The 24459-nt window shown below is 61.3% G+C and overlaps 2 protein-coding genes across 18 annotated transcripts in view; one reads left to right on the forward strand and one right to left on the reverse strand.

The window, feature by feature from the left end:
* The window catches only part of COQ8A (coenzyme Q8A), a 41796-nt gene extending 30740 nt beyond the window's left edge, over positions 1 to 11056 (forward strand). For both annotated transcript variants that reach the window (XM_078441193.2, XM_081791831.1), the window contains exons 5-15: positions 4365 to 4439; positions 7194 to 7316; positions 7660 to 7745; positions 7843 to 7983; positions 8333 to 8414; positions 8512 to 8605; positions 8744 to 8885; positions 9044 to 9151; positions 9261 to 9326; positions 9591 to 9677; positions 10087 to 11056. In XM_078441193.2, coding sequence (XP_078297319.2) covers positions 4365 to 4439; positions 7194 to 7316; positions 7660 to 7745; positions 7843 to 7983; positions 8333 to 8414; positions 8512 to 8605; positions 8744 to 8885; positions 9044 to 9151; positions 9261 to 9326; positions 9591 to 9677; positions 10087 to 10371 — 1289 coding nt within the window. In that variant the 3' untranslated portion in view covers positions 10372 to 11056. The remainder of the gene's footprint in view (positions 1 to 4364; positions 4440 to 7193; positions 7317 to 7659; positions 7746 to 7842; positions 7984 to 8332; positions 8415 to 8511; positions 8606 to 8743; positions 8886 to 9043; positions 9152 to 9260; positions 9327 to 9590; positions 9678 to 10086) is intronic.
* A 763-nt stretch (positions 11057 to 11819) lies between these two features.
* Positions 11820 to 24459, reverse strand: part of CDC42BPA (CDC42 binding protein kinase alpha) — a 322044-nt gene continuing 309404 nt past the window's right edge. For 10 of the 16 annotated variants that reach the window (XM_078441187.2, XM_081791829.1, XM_078441182.2 and 7 more), the window contains 4 exons: positions 23534 to 23716; positions 20676 to 20793; positions 16397 to 16554; positions 11820 to 15913 (listed from right to left, as the gene is read on the reverse strand). In XM_078441187.2, the coding sequence (XP_078297313.1) occupies positions 15782 to 15913; positions 16397 to 16554; positions 20676 to 20793; positions 23534 to 23716 (591 nt within the window). In that variant the 3' untranslated portion in view covers positions 11820 to 15781. The remainder of the gene's footprint in view (positions 15914 to 16396; positions 16555 to 20675; positions 20794 to 23533; positions 23717 to 24459) is intronic. The other 6 variants (XM_078441190.2, XM_081791830.1, XM_078441188.2 and 3 more) reach the window with 1 other exon arrangement.

Consider the following 24459-nt stretch of genomic DNA (forward strand, 5'->3'; position numbering starts at 1 on the left):
TCTGTTGGACGAGAAGGTCGCTTGGGCAGAAGAGCGAAGCGACGGCTGCTATGGTTCTGACACATGGGGACGCGGGCCCGGCGCGCTCTGGAGAGCGAGCTCCTGTGTCCCCTCCTGCTGGTGAACAAACACACGTTGCGGGAACGGGCATATTTGGTTGTTTTCTGATTTTGTTAAGTAAGCACGTTTAAAACAAAAGACCCTCCCACCAACTGTTTTCACTTTATCTTTTTTTAAAGGAGATTTTAATAATGTACAAAGGACATGCTCCCAAGAGGAAGGGTAGAAGGCAGAGGGACAAGTTTGGTGATAGACGGGGGGGGGGGGGGGGGGGTCCCGTGGCCTGGGCCAGGAGCCAGAACCTGGCTGCAGTGGCGATGCCATGGGCCCTGTGGCAGGGGTGGGGGTCAGGGGATGGGACGGTGGGGTGGGGGCTTTGGGCCTTATGCGGCAGCCCTGCGTGCCTGGCCCCCTGGCGCGATGCGCCCGGCTCACCTGTCTGAAGTTGGGGCCTCCCCTGACAAACCTCCATTGACGGGGCACTCGATGGTGACTGAGGTCGTGGAGGTCTGGTCCCGGGGCCAATGGGCCGCGTGCAAGGCTGACTTTGCTCGTGGGGGGCGGGGCACGTGGTGACGCCAGCTTGGCCGCCCGAGTCCTGGGAGCACATTCCTGCTTGTCCTCTGAAGCCGGCGCCCATCTGGTGCCCACTCAGCGGGGGGTTATGGGCCGTGGTTTCTGCTTTTCGGGAGGTGCGTTACCAGGGGTGCGTGTGTCTGTCTTGCCCCTCAGGAGCTCTGTGAGGACGGTGAGGGCACTTACTGTCATCTCCAGTTCTGATGACAAGTGGGGCCACAGCGCCTGGGTCCCCGGGGCCACGTGCGCATTCGTGACGTTGCAGGGACCTGAGCAGGGGAGGCCCCGCTGCGCACACGGCGATCTGAGCCCGGGGACCTGTGACCAGCCCCTGTGTCCACGGCCGGGCCGGTGCTGGGCATGGGGGGGAGGCAGCTCCTGACAGCCTGGGGGCACCCTGTCCAGGGGACTCCGCTCCTCCCTGCCGCCCACCCCGGGCCAGGCAGGGTGGAGGGCGCAAGTGATGGCGGAGAGGGCGGCCAGGACTCCCCAGGGTTCAGGGTCCCCTCGGAGCCCCTGCCTCCTCCACGCGTAGCTTTGTCTTCTAAGATCAGAAGGACCGTTAGGGTTACAAAAGCGAGGCTCAGAGCAGCCCGGCACACGGTCTGTTGTCCGCAGACCCCTCTGCCCGCGGCCCCTGCGCAGGAACCCCTGCGAGCCGGCTCTATGAACACACCCGGGGCTGCTGGCGGGTGAAGCCAGAGCCCCAAGGAACGTTTGCTTCCTCTTCCTGCTCGGGGCACCCTCACCAGGCTGTTGGCCGGAGGGTGTTTTGTTTTTCCTTTTCTTAACCTCTGATGGCTGGACAGCGGCCCGGTGGCCGCGATGACCTCCGGAGGGACCTGGCGGGGACAGGCCCGGACTGGGGGCCTGGGAAGCCGGCCCAGCGCTCTCCCGTCTCTGGGGAGGACCCTGCCGTCCTCCCCCGCGCTTGACGGCAGAACCTCTGTTCACGACAGAACCACTAGCAACTGTCTCGGAAGGCCTGGCGCCTGCTCGCAGGCGAGGACGGAGGCCCCTGTCGCCAATGCGGGGCTGAGAGCAGTTCCGCAGCTGCCTGTGGCTGTGTGGGCTGGAGCACGGCGGGGTGGGGGGGGGGGGGTGCGGACTGAGGCCAGGGGTGACGCAGGCTGTGAGCTGGCTTAGCGGGGCTCCGGGCGTCGGAGGTGGAGGGGCTGTCCTCCCCTGTTTGCCTCCGCCCGGTTCTGGGGGAAGGAAGAGCCTGGCCAGCCTTGTGCCTCCCAGTCGGCGCGACTCCGGGCATCGCCTGAGCCCGTGTGGGGGTGCGGGGGGGCCGGTTTATTCTTGGTTCGCTGGAGCAGGAGCTCCTGAGGCCAAGGTCAGGGCCGTGGCAGCACCTCCGGCCGGCGCGGGGCAAGTCTAAGGCCGTCTTTGTGGAACGTGCTCTGGCCCTGCCCGGGGGTGGAGAGATGGCCGCCAAGAGTTTGACCGGGTGTGGGCGAGGGGGGGGCACCCCTGCAAGCACCGGCCAGGCTGGTTAACCTTTGAAGACATCTGCCTCTTTTGTGGGCTTGACTTTGGACTTGATCTCGGCAGAGAAAAATCTAGATGCAGAGAGACCTTGGTGAAAGTCGCTATAGTTTGAAGGTTAACCTTGCTTGTTATCACTTCCTTTGCGGAGTCAGATAATGTGTTGGGAGGGGTGAGGTGGGCGGGCAGCAGGAGAGTTAATGTTTAATTGGCACCCTGGCTGCCCTCGGCTCTGTGCCCAGTGCCGTCCGGAGCTGGTTGGCGGGAAAACGGGCCCTAGCGCCCGTGTCCTGGCACCAGGACATCCTGAGAGGGCCCAGGGGGCTGTTCGCGGGTGACTGGCTTCTTCCCGTGGCCTCCAGAGCGTGGCCTATCCTGTCCGGCCTGGACTCTGGAGTTTGCGAGCTCTGTACAAAAGCAAAACAAAACCCTGAAATACCTCTAGCAATTTTCGTCTGTAAGAGCACTTGTAGAAATGACCATACGTTGGCTGTTTTACGTTAAATAACATAGAGGACGCACGTTCACTTCACATGCTTCTTTTTGCCTTTTGTAAGGTGGCTACTAGAAAATTTAAATGTTTTTGTTAAGGTTTATGCATTTTTCAGAGACAGAGACAGAGCATGAGCAGGGGAGGGGCAGAGAGAGAGGCAGACACAGAGTCCCAAGCGGGCTTCAGGCTCCGAGCCGTCAGCGCAGAGCCCGACGCGGGGCTCGAACTCAATGACGGAGAGACCATGACCCGAGCCGAAGTCAGACGTTCAACTGACTGAGCCACCGAGGCACCCCGGAAAATTTAACATTAGACACGTGGCTGGCATTGTATTTCTCAGGACGGCACCGGTCTAGCCGTTTTGAATGGGAGAAGTGAGCGTGGCGAACACGGGAGCGTTGCTGGCGCCTGGCCCTGCTGGGAGCGCCCGCTCTTGGTGGACCGGTGAGTCCCGGCCACGACCTGTGGGGCAGGAGCCCCGCTTCTGGCTGGCGGAGGGAGGCTGCCCACCGGCCTGCCGGTGGGGAAGATGTGTGTCACCAGAGACGTTGTAGGGTTGGGTTACCTTCTTTTGATTTAAATGAGTTCGAGCCCCGCATCGGGCTCTGTGCTGACAGCTCAGAGCCTGGAGCCTGTTTCAGATTCTGTGTCTCCCTCTCTCTGACCCTCCCCTGTTCATGCTCTGTCTCTCCCTGTCTCAAAAATAAATAAAACATTAAAAAAAAAAATTAAAAAAAAATTGTTTATGTCTGCACTTAACTGTTTCTCGTTAAATAAAATTTTCAGTAGAATAACATTTTTCGTAACACAAATACGTAATCGTTGTAGAAGCTCGGAGAATGCAGATGCTTCTGCTGGGTTCCTGGCTCACTAAACCACCCGCTGGGCGTGGGGGCTGCTGCCCCACGGGTCTCGGGGCCTGTCCGGTGTCATCCCTGGGTCTCTGCTGTCCCTTCTGCGGGGTCAGTGGGCTCAGGCGTGTCGTCTTTCTCTCCGCTAACGTGCGCCCCCACCTCAGCCCTGGCCCGCCCCTGGGCTTTCTGTGTGGCCTCAGTGGCACCTGTTGGGTTCCGTGGGCCTTTCTTGGACGGTCGGGATCAGGCACTTCTGGTCTCTGGACGAAAGACGTATTAATGAACTTTGACGTGGATGATTCTGAAACATTTTTAGATTAGAAATTGTCTGGTCCCCCGCTGTCCTCAGACCACCGTCTGCACCTGCCGGGCCCGCGGTCCTGTGAGTCTCCACGGCTCAGATTAGGGACACTTTGCCTTTGCAGGCGCTCTGACGCCCACCGACGGCTGCTTCATATCACCGCAGGGAGGGCTTTTCTTCCAGTTGCGAGAGTTCTAGAGAACTGTGACGCCGGGTCACGCCGGAGTGAGCGGCCGCGTTCCAAGGGGTGCCCCGTGTGGCCAGGATGTCCTCGGCCCATGGACCGTTCCTGGCGCGTATTCCATTCGTGCCGGAAACCCTTCCTGCTTGGGCGCTTTCTTAGGGTCTGTGCGCGGGGAGCCTGCAGGCTAGCAAGGGTGATGGGCGTCCAGCTGGATGGAGCTTCCTTGAGCCAAACCTCTGAAAATAGCAGATGTGTGTCTCCTACCTTTTTTCTCCCTTTCTGCATCGTCTGGCGGTCAGCGAGGGTCGGAGCGGAGGCGGGTGACCGTGGGGCTGCTCTGGGCCTCGTGGACGGAAGGGCGGTGGGTGGCCCCCGTGCCAGCACCCAGCGCCCTTCTCCTTGCAGGTCTGGCTGTGGGTCTAGGCTTCGGGGCGCTGGCCGAGGTGGCCAAGAAGAGCCTCCGCCCAGGGGACCCTCCAGGTGAGCTGGGCCCTTGGCCGGGAGGGCAGGGTGGGCCCCGGGAGGTGGGCCTGTCAGTCCCCAGCTGCACCCACCCCTCCATGTGCCTGGAGAATTGGCCTCCAGGGATGCCTCAGGTCCTGGGTTCTGTGTCAGTGGTGGCCGAGGTTGTGTCTCTGCACCTGCCCGGCCCTCCCAGACTCTGTGGGGCCGTTGGCACCCAGTGGTCTGGCCGGGTCGGGCGCCCAGGGCTCCCCATTTGGCTGTGGGTGAGGGACGTCGGTGCTGGAGGAACAGACCCCTCAGGGCCCTTGGTTCCCCCCCCCCCCCCACCTCCCCCCCCCGGAGACCCGAAGTGGCCTCTTCTCTGGCCTGAGACCCTCTGTCTCATGATTCCTCTGTGAGGTCAGTGAGGCCAGGTCACCACGCGCATTGCCACCGGTCTGGATGGCCCCTCTCCACCCGCAAGACCCCTTGTGGGGACAAGGGCCTCCTGGGGAGAGGGCACTGGCCCGCCCCCACGGGCCCCTGAGAGCGGGGTGCACGGGACACACGGAGTGTCCTTGGAAGGGGCCGGAGAACGGAGGGCTTAGCGGGGGTATTTTTAGTGTCGGTGCTGAGACACTTTAGGAAAAGCCCGGCTTTCTCTGGAACGAGAAGCCCGTGTTCTCCAGGCACGAAGCCCGTCCCGCTGGAAACTGGCTGCTCTCATCCCACCTCGTCCAAGCAGAGAAGAGGCGACCTTCGCCAGGGAAGTGGTGACCCTGGCTGAGGATCGGGGGCGCTCGCCGGGCTCGGGCCACGGTGGGCCCGGGGCCAGACCTGTGGCCTGGAGGGTGCTGACCGGTCCGCCCCCTGGAGGGCCTCTCCTGAGTGGGGGCCACACCTGCCATGGCCTGGCTTCCCCAGGCTGCTGTCAGAACGAGCCCTGCCTGGGCAGGAGTGCAGACTGTGGGGAGGGCTGCCTGAAAGGCCCGAGAGGGCCCCGCACGGTCCCCACGTCTCTGGAGCCCTACTGTGTGCCGGGAGGGCGCGTTCGCCTGCTGCCCACTGGGGCTGCGGCCCTTTCTCCAGCGTGCTTCCTCCCGCCGTGCCCGGGGGCCGGGGAGGGCAGAGGGCACGTAGAGGGGCCGCCCTTCCCTCCACGCTGGCCCTCTGCTGGCTGCCCAGGGCAGGGGGTGATCTGGGGGCCCTTCTCGGCCCAGCTCTGGGGGCAGGTCTTGCTGTCTGGGGCCCCGGGAGTGAGCCTCGTGCAGCCGACCTCGGGTGCCAGCGGATTCGTGGGTTCTCTCTGGGACTTCTCGTCTGGAAACTCTGTGTCCCGGGCCCTCGGTCCCTGTGTCCCCCCACCCCCAGGCTGTCAGAGGCCAGGCTGGACACGGCCCCCAGGGCAGCGGTGTGCCGGCCGCCTCTCCTGTTCCCTTTTTGGGGCGCGCCGGGCCGGGCCCCTGGCGGCGCAGGCCGAGGAAAGTGCCAGGCACCGTGCGTGCGGCCTTGGGGGCAGATCTGAGCAGGCTCGCGGGGCACCGGGCAGGGAGAGCAGCAGATGACCCGGGACTGGAGGAGCTGGGGGTGGGGGCGGCAGGTGCAGAGCCGGCCCCCTGCCCGGGTCTCTCCCCGCCTCGGGACCGGCGCAGGCTCGGTATCTAGGCAGGGCTGTGCCGAGGTTGGGGCGAGGGCGCTGAGGTCAGAGCGCCCCGCCGCCATCCCTTGGCCTCCCCGTGGCCCGAATCCTCGCCCTGCACCCTACGCCCCTGGTCGTTCCGGACAAAGGTGGTCTTCACCCCCAGGGTTACCGCCCGTCGGGGGCCTCTGTGGCCAGAGGGGGAGGTAGATACCGGCCAGCCGTGTGCTGTCCTGGACCTTGCGCTCCTCTCCCTGGGGGGGGCTGCGCCCTCGCTGCAGCCAGCCGGCCTCACAGTGACCCCAGGGGTGCTGTGACCTTCATGGGGGGAGGAACAGTGACTAGTCCTCGCCTGGATCCCCAGGTCCTCCCTCCTGGTGCCTGGCCCCCCCACCCCATTCCCATCCCCATCCCCATCCCCATCCCCATCCCTGCACTTGACTGTGCTCTTCCGTGGTGCTCCTGTCGGGACCGGGGACTGGTAGGGAGGGAGGGGCTTAGCGTGTGTGCGGTGTGCCCCTGTGAGTGCATTGTGCGAGTGTGCACACGCATGTGTGCGCACGTGTGCATGAGTGCGGATGTGTGGTGTGTGCCTGTGCGAGTGCGCGCGTGCATGTGCGTGCACATGGGTGTGCCAGTGTGTACGAGTGTGCACGTGCGCGTCTGGTGCGTGCATGTGTGTGCGTGCCTGGTGTGTGCACGTGTGCGCGAGTCGGTGGTGCGTGCGTGTGCGTGTCTGGTGCGTGCGTGTGCGCGTGTGTGTTGAGAGGGGGCTGGGGTCAGGCCTGGGGAAGCTTCCACAGCATCGGGCAGGGGGTCCCGAGGGTTGGGTTGAAATCGCGGTGCCGGTGTCGGGGACCCGCCGGGAGGACCGAGGCCCCGCGTCGGGCTCTGTGCCGGGTCTCTCCGCGCCGCTCTCGAAAGTCTCCGCGTCCTGAAGCGTCCCGTCCCTGTTTTCACCGGGAGGACGGAGACGTCCCTGAGGCGTGGGGCCCAGGGGCCGTGGGCTGGGTCGCGCTCGGGCCCCCGCGGCCGCCCGACGGCCGCCCCCAGCAGCTCCCCGGGCCCGTGTCCCTCCCGGGCGGGGTGAGGCCCGCAGACGCCCCGAGAGGGGGCCGGGCGCCGCGTGCTGACCCGCCTCCGGCCCGCAGGGAAGAAGGCCGTGCTGGACTCCAGCCCCTTCCTGTCCGAGGCGAACGCGGAGCGCATCGTCCGCACGCTGTGCAAGGTGCGCGGGGCGGCGCTCAAGCTGGGCCAGATGCTGAGTATCCAGGGTGAGTGGGCCCTGCGGGGTTGGGGGGGGGGGGAGTGGAAGGAGGGCGCCCGGGGAGGGTGCGCGGCCTGGCCGGCGTCCCCACGTCCCCTCCGGAGCCTCCGTCTACAGCCTCGGGCCTGCGTGCCAGGCGGGAGCCGCCGCTCGGCCTCGGCCCGTGCCCTGTGGCCTCCGAGCCCGGCTCCCGCTGCGTGCAGGGCAGAGCGGCGTTCCGGTCGCCTTCCCCGGGCGCAGCCGGGGCCCCTGAGGTGGCTGCCGTGCCGCCCCCCCCCCCCCCCCCCCCCCCGCCGGGCTCCTTCCCTGAGCGGCCGGCCCCCTGCTCTGCTCTCTCGGGTGCCTTCCAGACGACGCTTTCATCAACCCCCATCTGGCCAAGATCTTCGAGCGGGTGAGGCAGAGCGCGGACTTCATGCCGCTGAAGCAGATGATGGTGAGGCGGGCGGTGCCGGGGGCGCGGGCGGGGGGCGGGGGCGCCTGTCAGGGCAGGCTGCGCTCACGGCCCCTCCCCGCCTCTCTCCTCCCGCCAGAAGACCCTCAACGGTGACCTGGGCCCTGGCTGGCGGGACAAGCTGGAGTACTTTGAGGAGCGGCCCTTCGCGGCCGCGTCCATCGGGCAGGTGCACCTGGCTCGCATGAAGGGCGGCCGCGAGGTGGCCATGAAGATCCAGGTGGGCACCCGCGTGTGCGCCCGTGCCCGGGTGGGGGTGGGGGGCTGCGGCGTCGGGGTCTCCGCTCGCTACGCATCCGCTCCCCCCCCCCCGGGCGCCCCCTCTCTGGGAAGGGAAGGATTTGTGGAGGGACACCGGCCTCCCTGCAGGCTCGGTTGGGGGCGGGGGGAGTGGGGCGGGGAGGCGGGCGGTGGAGAACCAGGTCGTGATGGGACCCGGTGGTCCTGGCAGCATCGCGGGGTCTGAGCTGTCCCTCCGCCTGGGGCGGGGTCTGGGCGGGGCTCGGCCGGGAAGCCAGCAGGCCGGCGGCCGCCCTGTCTGCCCGGGGACCCCCTCTCTCCCCCCTCAGTACCCGGGCGTGGCCCAGAGCATCAACAGTGACGTCAACAACCTCATGACCGTGCTGAACATGAGCAACATGCTTCCTGAAGGTCAGACTGGCCGTGGGTCAAGGGCAGGCGTTCAGGATGGGCTCTGGGGACCCAAGAGGAGCCCCCAGCCCGCGCTGACCCCCTCCTCCCTGCCCAGGCCTGTTCCCCGAGCACCTGATCGATGTGCTGAGGCGGGAGCTGGCCCTGGAGTGTGACTACCAGCGGGAGGCGGCCTGTGCCCGCAAGTTCAGGTGCAGCGGGAGGCCGGGGGGGGGGGGGGGGGGGGCAGACAGAGGGGCTGATGGGTGATGGCTGTGGTCAGGGCCTGGGGTGAGGGGGTGAGACTCTGTGGCCAGGGTGTGACTCCCCCACCGCCCCCACCCCTGCAGGGAGCTGCTGAAGGACCACCCCTTCTTCTACGTGCCTGAGATCGTGGACGAGCTCTGTAGCCCCCACGTGCTGACCACGGAGCTGGTGTCCGGTTTCCCCCTGGACCAGGCGGAGGGGCTGAGCCAGGAGATCCGGAACGAGGTGTGTCCGGCCGGGCCTTGGGACAAAGGGGATGGGGGGGTGCCGCCGTGTCCCCATGCCTGGCACACCTGGAGTCAGGGGCCCTTGCGCAGCAGAGGGCGGGGCGGGTGGAGGATGGAGAAGGGGCCGCGGTGACCCGGCCGCCCGCCCGCCCCCAGATCTGCTACAACATCCTGGTCCTGTGCCTGCGGGAGCTGTTCGAGTTCCACTTCATGCAGACGGACCCCAACTGGTCCAACTTCTTCTATGACCCTCAGCAGCACAAGGTGAGCCCCCCGGAGCTCCGCTGGGGAGGGGCCTCGGGGACCGGGGAGGGGGGGGTCTTGGCCCCCTCTCCACCAGGGTGAACCTCCCCCGCTATCGCCCACCCCCCAGGTGGCCCTTCTGGACTTTGGGGCAACTCGGGAATTTGACCGATCCTTCACTGACCTCTACATTCAGGTAGACGGGGCCGGGGGCGGGGCCTGGGGCAGGGCTGGGGGGCGGGGCCGGTCTTGGCCTAGGACGCTTGGAAGCTCCTAGGGGGTGGGGGACACCGACAGGGTCGGGTGGCGGTGGGTGAGGACAAGGCCCGCTGGACTCACAGGCGGGGGACTTGGAAGGACGGTGAGGGGGACAAAGAGGGGGGGCGGGCAGTTGGGGGTCCCTGGCCCCAGGAACGCCTCCTCAGGAGCCGCTGTCGGTCCCTGGTGTGCATCCCCCCAGATCATCAGGGCAGCCGCCGACAGGGACAGGGAGGCGGTGCTGAAGAAATCCATAGAGATGAAGTTCCTCACAGGCTACGAGGTCAAGGTCAGCCCCGCAGGGCCCGGAGGCCTGTGCGTGGGGAGGGGGGGGCGGGACGCTCTTCCCTTTGAAGCCCAACCTCGACTTACAACCGGATGGAGGGAGAGGCGGCGGCGCCCTCTCCTCCCCCCCTGTGCTCCAGGCCGGCCTGGCCCAGGCAGGAAGGGCCCGCGTAGACCTGGAGCGGGGCCGGGGGAGCGCGGGCGGGCAGCACGGTGGCCCCTTCCTCTCCTGGCGCGTGGGGAGGTCGGGCGGCCGGGCACCGGCGCTGAGGGCGCGAGTGGCACGTGTTGGGAGTTCGGGCCCGGTCACCACTCGCTCATTGCGTTAACCCGCCCCTGCCCGCCCCTTCAGAACGCTGTGTGGGATGCCGACGCCGCTCACCCTTCCCTCCCCCCCCCCCTTCCCCCCCCAGGCCATGGAGGACGCCCATCTGGACGCCATCCTGATCCTGGGGGAGGCCTTCGCCTCGGAGGGGCCCTTTGACTTCGGCACGCAGAGCACCACCGAGAAGATCCACAACCTGATCCCCATCATGCTGAAGCACCGCCTCGTCCCGCCCCCCGAGGAGACCTACTCCCTGCACAGGAAGATGGGGGGCTCCTTCCTCATCTGCTCCAAGCTCAAGGCCCGCTTCCCCTGCAAGGCCATGTTCGAGGAGGCCTACAGCAACTACCGCCGGCGGCAGGCCGAGCAGTAGCGGGGTGAGGTGGGGGGGGGGGGGGGGGGGGGACTGGGGCGTCCACGCGGGCGGCTCTGGAGAGGCCGCTGCTTCTAGGTGGTTCTGACCGCTAAGAGGGCGCGGGGCCAGCCGCGCAGGACTGCCCGCGAGGCCCGGCCGCGCCGCCGGTCTGCGCGTGCGTGTGGAACCTCTGAAGCAGGTAAAGATAAGGCGGCCTTCTCTGCTTTTTTCCCTTTCGGACCCGGGGATGTTCCTGATGGAATGTTCGCCGGAAGGTGAGCGCGTTCCCTGGGAACCTCTGCCGCCGGAAATACCGAGAAGCCCCTGGATTTTTACTGACCGTGAAGCCTGAGGCTCGTGTGTACGCTTCTAGAATGAGATTTGTGTTTTCTGCCCTTCCCTCCAGCCTGTGCTCTGAGCAGGCCCTGCCCGCTCTCTGTCTGGTCTGTATACTCCCGACGCGTGGAAGTTTCCGCAGAACTGACGCGGCCCGCGACGGTGGGAGTGACCCCGCCCTCGTCTCTGTGTGGGGAGTTGGTGTGGGGGCCCCTCTTCCCCCTCCAGGCCCCAGGGCTTTTGTGGAGGAGACGGAGGTGCAGATGACGCCTGCTTAGAGCTGGGGGGTCGTTACAGGCTGTTAATTTTTGTACAATTCTTGTAATTGTCAGATTTGTTTCAGTATTAAAAAGAACACCGAAACTCACCATCCCAGCACTGTGGTGTTCGTCCTTCCGCTGGGAGAGGGTCAGGGTCAGTGTCATGCCCCGGAAAGCTCTGTCTGCGTTCAGCGCGGGAAGAGAGGGGAGGCAGCCGGGTGTCCCCCTCACCCTGGCCACCCACGGAAGGGCCGCAGCTACTCCGGAGACGCCTACCGGCAGGGCCTGCGCGGCCTGGGTCTCCGGGCCTCTTACGGAAAGTTGGCCGAGCCTGGCTCCCACCTGCCGCACACCTGCCTCTGTGACGAGGCGGCCGTTACACCCACAACAGTCGGGACCGTCAACCGTGTGTGAAATGGCACGGGGGGTGGGGGGGTGGGGAGCGGGTCTCAGCCAGTTTCACTTTACCTTGTTAAGAGCTCCCGGCCTGGCCTGCGTGTCCCCCGATGTGCCCTTCGTCCTGATCCGGGGACAGGGGCAGAGGCACTAAATGCAGGAAGCAGACAGAAAACCAGCCACCACCGGTTGGTACAGTCAGACGTGACAGCCAGGGGGGAGCTGGCCACGCAGAGGGTCCTCAGCCTGGCAGCTGCACGCAGTGGGGCCGCCGAGGGTGCCTCGGGCGGGGCCTGGCCGGAGGAGATCGGACTGCTCCCCGGACCTAAGGAAGTCCTAGGTTCCGCGAATCCCGGGTCCTGCAGGGAGGGGATGGGGACGGGCCGGAGGCGGGACCCAGTAAGACGAGGAGTCAGTCACCTCTCCTCCGCTCCCCAGACGTTTCAGTCGGGGAGAACAGATGAAACAGTCAAGTCCAACAGTTCCCTGTTTTATTGCAATACATCAAATTCTGGTTAATATCGAGACCAACATAAAATATTGGCGAGGAGTCTTGTTACATTTTTGACTGTCCCACCTTCAGTATTTCTGTGCAAAAGAATCCACACCATTGTCTGGTAGCAGAGAATCTCTTAGAAACTTCCCTAAAACATTGAGGGCATAAAACCAAAGAAAATCAAGAGTGATCAGAGGCCAACGCAACAGCCTTTTTCCTTCCATACACACATTTGTCCGCATTATATTCTGAACAAAAAAATGATTACACCTAGGCCATGCAAAACTGTACAATATTACAATGAGAAAAAACCCTAAAAAATTTATAAAATAAATGATATTACACTATCAAATGAAAAGGCAGATTTTGTTTTCATGAAATCTCAAGGTCTGTTTTCGTCAATTGGCCCCATGAGCGACAGCAACAGGGTTGCCCGTGTGTGGCAGTCGTCCTGGGGAGGAGGGCTGGCTCGGCCCACTGGCCCCGGCCGATGGCTGACACCCGCTCCCGCCGAACCGGCCCTCTTCCCCGGCGGGACCCTGCAGAGATCTGGACTCAAGCGATCGTTCGAGTCCCAACAAGGGAAGGGGCTTCGGGGGAGCTCGATGAACCGCCGTGCAGCTTGCCTGCCGGGTCAGGGGCCCGGCCAGGGCCGCTGGGGGCGGAGGCGCCCGGCCTGTGCCCTGCCTGGCCGCTGAGCGCGCCCCTCCGTCCAGACACGGGTGGGGAGTTTCTAGGGCCCCACCCGGCCAGGGGGCCACGGTGTCTGTGACCAGAACGGCCCTGCTGTGCCCGGGGGCAGGTGTTCGGGACGGCGGCCCGCGCCTGCTCTGGCCCTTGAGTGATACCTGAGAGTCCGCGTGAAAGCAACCGGTCTCTTGCCGAAGTGCACGTGGCACTAACGACACAGACGTGACTCTAGCCACACGGGGGCCGAGCGGGGCCGAGCGCCAGCCAGGGAGTGACAGACTGTCGCCGCAAACAGGAATTTCGGATTCTCCCCAGAAGCCTGAGTACGAGGGCTGCGTGGGAAACTGAATGGACAGGCCCTTCCGGCCCGGGCTCCTGCCCTTCAAACTGCTCCCGGACCGAGCACGCATCGCCCACGTACGTAGGGCTGTGGGAATCTTCCGTGATCAGGTGACGAAGAAGAGGAAGGCTTTTGTATTTGGCAAAAAGAAACAGCCACGTACGTGTATAATTTTATATACCCAAAGCACGCACAATGAAATTCGTGAGAAGTCAAGGGTAGACAACGGGTGGGCCAGACAGACCTAGCACCGAATACCAACGCGGAGAGACCAGCCGCGAGCGCCTCTCCGACCCTTCCTTCCTACTGCGAAACGAGCTCCGGCTGCCCTACCGGTTCTTAAAAGGTCCCGCGGGACGACAAATGACTTCGGACAGCGATGCCGCTGCCGCGGTCTCTGCTGCAGATCCCTTCGAATGAACAGCACATGTCGTTTGCCCTGGGACCCGCCCCGGTCTTTCCAGGTCATGCCGAGAAGCTTCCGACGGCAACTGGCAACGGCTCTGTCCTTACGAGTGGGGTAAGCCCGGTGAAAGGATCGTTATCTCGGGGACCCCCCCGCCCCCCATCACCCTCGGTGCTGCTCCCGCAAAGCCCTGCTGTCAGAATCTGTCACACCGGGGACCGCTCTGTAAGCCTGCTGTGGAGGAAACAAAAAGTGCTGGGGTGCAGTTCCCTGAGAGCCGGGCTGCGGGCCAAGCCTTAGGGGGCGCTCTGCTCTGTCTGCCCGCCATGACTCACGGCAGTGGGGTCCAGGCTTCGGGCAGGGGGGTACTTTGATCCTGAAAGCATCCTTTAAAAAATAAGCACCTACGGGCAACAAAAATTCACACGTGGTTGTCACAGCTATAAGCTAAAGGCTCAGCGTGGGGGTGCGGCGCACGGGGAGGGGAAGGGCCAGGGGAAAGGGAGGGCCGGGAGGAGGGGAGGAGGGGAGGCGGCTGGCCTCCTCTCCCCCAAGTGCCGGGATCACAGCGCCACCTGGTCTAGGGCAGGAAGCAAACTCAAGGTCTGATCCTCGACATCTGGACAGCAGGTAGCACTTCACACGACCACTCTACCCCCGAAGCAGAAAGATCTAGGAGCTTAGGACCGCGTAGTACGCGAGGCCCGCCCGCAGCCCCCCTGCCCACGCAAGCACCCTGCCGAACGCCTGACTACCAAACCCGTCATTTGTAAATCCTCTACCGCGACCCTTCTGCAACACAGTCGTCCTCCCCCCCCCCCCCGCCCCCAACCCCCGCCACTGGGAACCTCCTTCCCTCCGGAACCTCCCGGTGCCCTCTCAGGGTAGCATCGACCTGGAAACGGTCCCGGCTCCGCCGAGTGGGGTGCGCCCTGCGGAGACGGTGCTCACACCCCGCCACTCAGGTTCCCTGTTGGCTGATGTCTAGGGAGAGGATAAATCGCGTTTCTAGCTCCCAGAGGAATTTAAGATAAAAAGTGACATTTTGAGACCCACTCTCTTTACTTCCAGGAGATATTTTTATTTCTCTCTCCCTCCGCTCACATGTGCTTAACTGGCGAACTACGTCTCAAGAAGCAGGGCTGTGCCGGGTGTGCGTTTCACTGGCTCGCGGTGGCCGGAACGGCAGGTGCTCACCCGGGCGGAACCGGAGCCTGAGCCGCGCAGGGAGGGACGCGGGCCAGGCCAGGTGGCGGCTCACCGGCGTCCTGCCCGCGCCCGGGCCACGCGTTTCCGTCTCCCGCCCGGTGTGGGGAAGGATATTTGGTTGAGGCTGTTCAAGTCCTTGCATCTGAGGTTTTTTATTTGGTAACGACACCCTTCCTGGGGCTTCTCTGCGGAGCGCGAGCCCCCCTCCGCCCAGGGGGTAGCGCGGGAGCTGGGGTAGCCCAGGAGAAAAGCACTTCTCTGAACCTTGTTAGGGACCCTCAGAAGCCGTGACATTCCTCGCGTCCTCTCAACGGAAGGGCTCAGGACGTGACAAGACGGCATTTCTACGCTCATCTGCAGAAGATACCAAACACGGTAAAAAAGGACAAGCGTGGCTGGAATCCTGCTGCCGGAAAAGGACAGGTCTTGGAAGGAGATTAGCCTTTCGACGCTGCTGCTGAAGAACCTTCCGGGGTTAGGTCTGTGCCCGCGCCGGGCCGCAGCCCAGAGCGCGGAGACCAAGTTCCGGAAGGTTTTCCTGAAGCCCCCGTGGGACTGCGGCCCCAGCCGGTGTGAGGGCCGGCCAGGGTTGGGAGGGGGGTGCTCTGACTCCTCAAGCCTGTGAGCGTCTACACTCAAGGCCTTCCTACCCTCTAAAGTACTGAGCTGGAAAACAGACAAGAAACAACACATTTCTTTAAATTAAATGATCTCTCTCTTATATACGTATCCATCTTTTGTTGAATACAAGATGCTTCTTTTTACTATGTACATTCAGTATTTAACCTCTACATTTGTGTACGTATTTAAACTCTGTAACGTAGTAAAATATGCACTGCTTTAGTGAGTACGGATTTACTGGCGGCGATCGGGTCGACATCCGCTGTGGGCTCCGGGCGGCCGCTCGGGACGGTGCGACTCCCCGAGGACACCAGTCCGCCTGAAGTCCTCACCGCGCCGTCCGTGGGATCCGTCTACTCAAGCTACCTTTGGGGGGGGGGGGGGCGCTATTATGGAAAGCGACTCTAAGTGTACGAAACGGAATCGATATTCATCGAAGCTGCGCAGTGGAAGTCTGCCTTTATGGTCGTTGCCGTCGGGGCGCGGGGGCGTGGGGGTATGGGCTGAGTGGGGGCGCGGGGGGCGAGGGGGGCTGCAGGTGCATCGTCCGCGTTCCAGAACCCCCGCCCCGCTCCCGCTGCGCGGCCCGGGGCCTCCCGGGCAGGGGCTGGGGGGCGGGGGCGGGGAAGCGGAGACCGGGCCGCTCCGGGGTCCACTCTGAGCGCCGAGGCCGCTCACGGGTCCCAGCTCCCGCGGTCCGTGCTCTCCAGGGAGAGGCTCTTGGTCTTGCGGGGCGACGCGGGGCTGGGCGGGCTGCTCAGGTTGGAGCTGTTGGAGGCCGTGGAATGCCTCGGGGAATCCGAGTCCTGGAGGCCCGAGAAGACGGCGGTGAGAAGCGACGGCACCGGGGGGGGAGGGGGCTTTGGCTCCCCGCGGCCACCCCACGCAAGGAGCCTGGTGGGCCTGGTCTCCGTCAGTGACAGAGCCCCTTCTCGGAGCCGTATCACGGGCACAGGACCTCTCTGCGGCCAGTCCTCTCTGCGGCCTTTCTCGCGCCAAAGCTAGCAGGACGTCCCAGCAAAACTGCAGTTTGCGGCCCCAGGGACTGGCCTGGCTCGGCCCCGCCCCACTCCCGTCCTGGGTCCCTCTCAAGTCTTTATTTGTTTTTGAAAACAGGCTTTAAGCCCAGCGTGGGGCCCGGTGCGGGGCTCGAACTCGCCACCCGGAGGTCAAGACCCGAGCTGAGATCACGTGCCGGAGGCCTAACCCGCTGAGCTGCCCGGGTGCCCCAAGTGCCCGGGTCTCTCGGACCCAGGATTACCACCGGCTGCTACCCGCCCCGCACTCACCTCTCCGTCAAAGTCCCTGACCGGGGCGTCGCTTCCCTGGTCCATGCCTCCGGAAGACAGGGAGCCCTCCGACGGGGAGGGCATGGGCGGCCACTTGGCATTGTAGCTCCCTCCAGAGAATTCTCTCTTTAGCGCACTGCCGTTCTGTGCGGATGACCCTACAAGACATCACTCGGGTGAAACTTCACTTATGGACAAGTGTGCCGACTGGGGAGACACTGGCCACCCCTGCCCTGGGGCCACCTGGTGAGGGCGCGGCGGTCAAGGCCACGCCTCCGCACTGTCACCTCACTGCTGGGGAATCGGCATAAAAGCAAAGGAACACAGGAGAAGCATTCTCTTCCCCGGGGAGAAAAGCCTGGACACAAGAAGGAAGGGAGTGTCTTTAAATCTCGCTCTCCTGTGGTCTTAGAGCTGAGGCGCCTCCAGGAGGCGGGAAAGGATGATCCCCCTGGAAAGACGGGGGTGTTGTTGGTACCTAAAGTTCTCAACGCTTCTCAGTATTCTTTAGTTTTGGCGCAGAAACATGTCCGCTGGTCCAAGACGACCGTGCCGAGGTTTCCGCACTGTTGTTGGCGTAACAAATCCCAGTTTAGTTTTTCACACGAAGATTTTGGGAACAGGGTCAGAGACGACCGCGTCAAGCACGTGTACCTCACGGCCACCAAAGCCAGAAGTCCTCGGTGGCGGAACAGGAACCCGCCTGCTGACGCCCGTCCTCGCGGCCCCGGTGACGACCTCCTGCAAGGGCTACTACCGCTGAGCGCGCACCGAGCGACACGTCCTGGGGCTGAAGATGCCGGCGCCTGGCCCCACCACACACCAGATACGGCAGCGGGCGAAGCCTCTCGTGAGGGTTCCGGGACGCACGCCGGCTGGGAACCACAGACTCGTCCTTCCGCCCCGGGGACGTGCACCAGCGCCCGGACGTGTGCAGTGGCGGCTCCCACAAGACACGCACCGATCGCCACTGTTTCTCCGGAGACCAGGGACGCACGCCTTACTTTTCGGACGTGGCTCTCCTGGGCCCTTCGGTCACCTCACTGGGGCCCCACGCCTGCCCCACGGCCACAGGAAGTGCATGGCATGTTACTTTTCCGAAATGTTGTTATTCTGAAAAGAAGGTCCAAAGTGCCAGAAGCTTCCGTTGCTCTGCTTATTAACTGTGTGACCTTGGAGCGCCCGGGGGCTCAGTCGGTTGAGCGTCTGACTCTTGATTTTGGCTCAGGTCACGATGGCAGGGTCGTAGGATCGAGTCCCAACTCGGGCTCCGCACTGAGTGTGAGGTCTGCTTAAGATTCTCTCCCTCTCTGTCCCTCCCCCTGCTTGTGCGCCCATCCTCCCTCCCTCCCTCTCTCTCTCTCTCTCTCTCTCTCGATATAAAAAAGTTGTGTGACCTCAAGCGAGTTACTTTACCTTTCTGAGTCTCGGTTTTCATTTGCAAATAATAACTTCTACCTCAGAGGATTTTTGTGGGAACGAGCGAGCGCTCAGGGCGCGGAGACGCGGTGCAAACGGGCAGGCGCAGCGGGGCCCACACCCCTGTCTACCTGGCTCCTTCCTTCCGTTCTAGCGATCGGTTAGGGAGCGGAAGCAACCGATGCCCCCTCAGTGACTTACACTATTTTGAAGAACAAACTCTGGGAAAGTGCTTTTCAAAGAAACGTTACACTCAGCCACTCCCATCTGAGAACATGCAAGCAGGGCCGTTTGGGTTGACCAGCAACAGGCGCCCGGGGACAGTCCGAGGACCGGGGTCCCGGCTGGCTGAGACCACATGCCCGGGGGGTCGGGCAGTGAGGTGTCTGTCTCGGGTGACCTCAGGAGAGTCGAGGCTCCCCAGTGACCCGGTCGCCGACAGGCCTTTCTGCGGGGGGCGGGGGGGGGGCTGGGGTGGAGCCACGGTGGTTGACACCTCTGTGTCGTGAAGCCACCCGGAGTCTGGCTGGCTGTGGAGACGGACAGCGTGGTCCTCCGTCACTTCTCATTTCTCTCTTGGCTGCCTGCCCTTCTGGAAACTTCTCCCATGAGCTGGACTCTTCTTAAAGCCAGTGAGAGGCACTCGACACGGCAGATGCCCCCCGGGGCTTCCTGGACAAGGACCCCAAGGAGGCCACGCCCGACTGGTGCCCCGTGGGCTGGTCCGCACGCTGTCGGCAGGGACAGAGGCCCCTCCTGCAGCGCCCCTGAGGCGGCGGCCGGCCGGGCTCCTGGCGTCTCCGCCTCCCAGGTGCCATCTCTAGCTGCCCATTCCACAGGAGCCCGGGAGCGACGGTCTCCTAAGGCCGATGGAAAGAGACAGGGTGGCGAACCTGATCGGAGCCACCCGGAGGCTGACGACAGAGCTCATTTTACACAACTACGTTTATCCACGTATTTCCGGTGCGACCAGCCACGGATCGGGCGGTATAAATGCTGATCTATCTGTGGGTGCCGCCCCGATCTTGCTGGGAATGTAACACGTTATACCATCGATTCCTTTCCAAAATGTAAACGTGCTGAAAAGAATCTGGATTCTGAAAGCAGAAACAACTTCTGGTTCCCAGGGTCTGGAGAAGGATCACGGACTAAAATACCAACGTTGTGACGCCGTTCGCATGTCAAATCTTGGTGATTCACAGCTGGTTGTCAGGGAAATTCGCTACCTCACCTCCACTGGTAACAAGACAGTAACGTGGTCGTCACCCTTCCACCTGGCCGGAGTGTTCACGGTGGTCAGGGCCACACATGGGCCCGTGAGTGTCTCAGGACACAGGGACAAAGGGGGGAAAGCCCCACCCGAGGGTCCCCTCCCCCGGGTCCCCCCCCCCCCCCCCCCCCCCCCCCCAGCTGGGTCTGAGTGCTGCACGGGGACCAGGGCCGGTGAGTCCCCTCGGAGAGGAGGTTATAGAAAGGCTGACGCCTCCGTCTGCCTCTGTGGCCACCTGCTCTGGGTGAGGACACAGGCCTGCGTGGTGAGGGACGTGGGCCTCCGGCCACTCAGGGGGCCACCGCTGCCCAGGGGCCCCGCACCGGGCCCTTGGAAAGGAGAAAACCCATGATCCTTGCTTCAATCCTCGCACAGTCAGGGCCCCAAGGCCGCAGCCACCCACGGCGGGAGCTGGAGAACGAGGGGACCTTCCGCCCGCCGCGGCGACTGCCACCCATGTAGCTACCGTTCCAGCAGGTGAGGCCACAGACACGTGTCCCAAGTGAAGCTGAACCCAGTGCGATCCGCCTCCCCTCCGCCCTCCACCACGCCAGCCACCCGTGCTACTTCTGGGAAAGCGACAGACAAGCAGACCACTTGTGACCCAGGAACTCGCGAAGGTCCCCGCGAATTCGGTGGGACATGTCATGGTCACAGGCGGTCACACGGCGCCTCCGTGCACCGTGCACGTTTCCAAGGAGGCGGCACTCAGCACCCCTGCACCTGACATGCCGCCCCGACCCCCACCGAACTCTGGGTTCCCACGGAAGCGCCGGGAAGGACACACGGCAGCTCAGGGCAGAGAGAGGCTGACGATGAAGACAGTGCCACCTGGAAGCAGGTCACAGAGGATGGTGCCCCCGCGCCGTTCGCCGGATGCATGACGAGCGTCGGCCTGCTTCTGTGACGCTGCTCTTTGAGACAGACCCAGGTCTCCTTTCTAATGTGTTGCCAGCCCCTCTGGAACCCGGGCACCCCTGTGGCTCTCCCCCCTCACCTCCCACAACCAAGTCCCTGAACGGTCTCCTCCTCTCCCCTGTGAGCCCCAGGCAGCGCCGAGAGCCCCCCAGGATCGTGCCTGCACCCCTGCCTGTGGCCCTGCCTGCTCCCTCTGGCAGGTGGACGGACCTTCTTAAGAATGTAAACTAGGTAAAGGTCCTTGGTTTCTAGTAAGACAACGTCCTAGCTTGCTCTGCAAGTCCCTGATCTGACCTTGCCTACCTCCCGTGCTTCAGTTTTTGGGTCACTCTCCGACCGCCAACAGGTGGCCACCCTGGCCTTCTCTCAGTCAAACAGGACTCGGATGCGGCCCCACCCCTAGGGAAGGCCGTGACCTTGGGCTCCCCCTGGTCACTCTCTGAGGGGGGTCCTGTTCACTTCCTTCGGAGCACCCGTCACCACAACTGGTACTGTTATGTGTCTGCCGGTCTCCCGGATGCACTGTGGGCTCACAAAGGACCCCATGATCGTTCTCCTAACAGGTGCCCCTGTGCTAACGAGACCCACCCAGCAGGCCTGAGGCAGGGGTGCGTGCACCGTGGGAGAGGGAAGAGCAGGGGGGGGGCCCGGGGCTTCCCGGGCAGCACTTACTTGCTGACAGGCCGCTGCTGGCGCTCATGGAGCGACCGGGTTCAGGGCGGGATTTGGTGATAGATGGAATACTGACCGAGCCACTGAACACGGTCCGACTCTCCTGAGGCCGAGGGTTCTGAAAACAAAACAGAAAGAAAAATTCTTCAGCTGGAGAGAAAGTGATTTTCTGCGGAGACGTCTAATTTTCACTCTAACTGTAACAAATAAACGATCTTGACCTGGGGTGACACAGAACAAGGACCCGATTCTATGATCCCTCCTGCCCACAGAAGTACTAACCCCTAATGGAAGCCGACCTCCCCCCAATCGAGGGTAAGTGCTCGTCCTTGTACTTATGGAAACGGTTATCGGCAAATAAGAATTCTTTTTGTTGTGAGAACAGTAAGTAGAAGTTACATGGTTAGAAGTGACAGTGCGGTGCAGAATTATATGGACATTTGCAGACGCCCGAAACGGAGGTTTTGCTACGTCGGCGACTTTGATTGGCGGGACTGCACTAGCTGAATGGAGCGAGCCCATGCGGAGCCAGGTCACTCAAGGGTACGTTTTTCTCAAGTAAGTGCTTTCCCGCGTGGTAGGGGACGGGCACGGGCACATCCCCACGCCCCGGCGTGCTGACAGAGCGGGGCCAGGAGTCACGGACAGCACGCCTGAAACCATCGCAGCCGGGGCGAAGTGCTCTGACTCGGGGACACGGGTTTACAAGGTTCTCCATCAACTTATGGAATGATTTTGGTGTCCCAGGTATTAAAGTGGGCCAACGGGTGCTCTGAAAAGTCATACGCGGCCAGAGAGGAGGCGTGAGGGGCGGGCCGTCTGAACTCGGCCGAGCACCGAGAGCCCTTGGCCGCCTCGAGGGACCCGGACGTTTGAGAACTGGAGAGGTGTCGGGGCTGACACCTGAGGGAAGGTTAACGTCACAACCACTGACGCCGGGCGCAAGTCTCAGCAATCGGGCGACACGCTGATGTGGCGTGAGGAGCTTCGAGTCACGGAGCCACACACACTGGAAGTCGGTCGGCTGGCTGGCCCCAGACTCAACCGCCGCCATTTTGGTTCGCGTACCCAATCTGCAAAGTCCATTTAATTCTTAGTGTGTTATCTGTTCGAAGCAAACGCTTTTCCTTTTTTTCTCTAAGAAAATAAAACCCAGCGGAAGCAGGGCCAGCGTTTTAACATTCGCGCACACAGAAGCAAACCTCTAGACGCCAGTGACGTGCACACGAGGCAGCAAAGGAAGGACCGAGAGGTGGGAGAATCAGTTTCAACCTTTACGTGTTTACTGCTTCTGCTAGAAACCTCAAGATACTTTGGGGCCGTCCTTTCCTACGGAACAGGCCTAGCCTGGAATCAGTGGCAAAAATCAAGCCTGGAAAACATACCGGTTGTGCAGTCACACCGAATGTTGAAGTCACAAAAGACTGACACACGGAAGACACGTTTTGTGAGAAAAAAAATACAATCCCACAAAAAAAGCTTATCGTTCAGTCATTTCAAGTTCACTTTCATTCTAGGACGGAGACCTAAGCTACTGGTCTTTTTTCATGTGCAAATACTCTTTGGATTAGGGAAGACTTTCACCGACAACAGTGTTTCTACTTGCGGAGGACTGACCTAAACAACGGTTCTGTCATCTTTCGTACGAAAAATTCTTGGCCCGTCAGTTTGTGCAACATTCTTCTGGAATCCACTCCCTGCGGACTGCTGACAAGCAACCCAAGGCTGATGTTTTTTAATCACAGTTCATCTTCTAGTTTGTCAAATAAGGTATTTACATGACATTATAGCTTAATGACAGTGACATTTCAAACATTATAATTCAGAGTAACTGTACAATGCAAACAAAAATACAGAAAGAAACTTCTCACCCTACGGTTTTCTATGCAAATAAAAAATGGATGTGACTGTTTCTCTGAGTCAGAGGGCACTGTGGGACAAGGGTTTTGCATGACAGAACCCGAATATCGTATTTGTAAAATTAACTTGAGAAAACGTTACTGTGAAGTTAGCACAAGCGTGTATTTCTTTCTTTCTTTTTTTTTTTTAAGCGTGTATTTCTTGATGGAAGGTATGGAAAAGCTGTGCTAACGGCCACCGGCTACAGAGATGCCAGGCGGCATCCAAGGGGCCGGATCCAAGGGGCCGCCAGCAGGGGCCGCACTCCTTTCAGATAGATGCTGCACACTTTGTGTTTTTTTTCTTTGATTTAGCTGTCGTACCTTGGATCTTGGTTGGAATTAAAGGTGTATCAGTATCTAAAAGCCTAGTAAGATCACCTTCTTTTTGGAATTTTTACCGTTACTCGTTCATACTATTATAATTTTTACTTGGGACATTTTTAAGCTTTTTCAAAACGGGGTTTATTGTAGATAAGAGGCCTGTGGCTTGGTCCTACCACAGACCTTAATTAACCTCACTAAATTGAAAGAATTTTCTCTGAATTGAACCAGATTTAGGGTAATGTGCTATAAAAAAAATTCAGAAGTTGTGGGACTCCTTTTTTAGTTTAACAGAATAAAGACCCACACGGGGACTATTTCTAATGATGGCATCTGTAAAGGGACATCATGATGGGAACATCTATTAAACATAAACCCCAAAAAACCCCTCCAATACTGTTTAAAGAATAAAAGTGAAATCCTCCCCAGGCTTCATGCTTCTCCTCAAAAGAAGAAACAAAATAGAACTGGAGGAGGAGGAGGAGGAAGAGGAGGGGGAGGGGGAGAGGTCTGGCAGGAGAGAAGCAGGAAGAACATTCACAAAAGGAAGCGCCCTCCGCGGGTTACTTATCAAGCTGGGAACAGGAGGTCCGCACACGGTTAGTGGTAGTTAACACCTGACTCGGCCGTCCATACCCTCAGAGTCATAAAGCTGGGTGTACCGGGGGCAGAGCGTAGAGACGGGGAATACTCAGGGTTTATGGAATCAGGAGAGAGAAACTTTTCAGCGGAATTAACAGTCATGTGATAGATGTGCTCAAAGTTGATCGGAGAGGAGATGAGGCCGGAGTGAAGCGAGGGCGGATAAGGGAGGCCTGGCTATCAAAACAACAGGAAGAAGAAAAAAAGTAACACGGTAATGAAAACGGATTCACTGGTTCCACGTGACATTTCAGACAGCACGCATGCGGAAGGCACGACAGCGACATCGCTCACGTCAGAACTGAGTCCTTAAGGAAATACTCTCAGGCCTTAGAAAGTTACATTTTGTAATCCTCCTGCCAGTTCCCGGAACGTTCACCTTGTACAATTATTCTCCTTTATTACCGGCAGCAAGTGCACCGAAACCGGACTTTCAGAGTTCAGTTCAGTGTTTTCTTATGTGATAGAATCAAAACCTGGCAAAAACACACCATGGGTAAGGACAGAAAGAGCGAGAAATGGTTCAAGGTGAGCGAACCCACAGGCAGCCTCTCATCAGAACCGCTAGCCTGTTTTCTTTAGAAACCTAACACCATTCCCTGGAATTTACAGACTTGCACGTGTGTTTGCTTTCCCCGGTCTTGTTTCGGTGACCCTCATTAGCGGTGGTGACTCCCAGAAGCCCAAACCTGGCTCCACTTAGACACCCAAAAAGTCAGGTTCGTTTTTAACAAGGGAAAAATCCCGTCCATGTCTGGGCCGGCATATTAATAAAAACATAAAATACTGTAATAGCAAAGATAGAGAAAAAGCTTTTCTAACCGAAGGTGCTAGCATATCCGGTTGAATGGCTTCTGAGTGATGGCGGGACCGGTCACTCGGCACCCGGCCACTTTCTCTGAGGCCATGTGGTCCAGGGG

Source organism: Panthera onca, chromosome F1, assembly GCF_046562875.1.
Source record: "Panthera onca isolate mPanOnc1 chromosome F1, mPanOnc1 haplotype 2, whole genome shotgun sequence".
In the NCBI taxonomy this organism is placed as follows: Eukaryota; Metazoa; Chordata; class Mammalia; order Carnivora; family Felidae; genus Panthera; species Panthera onca.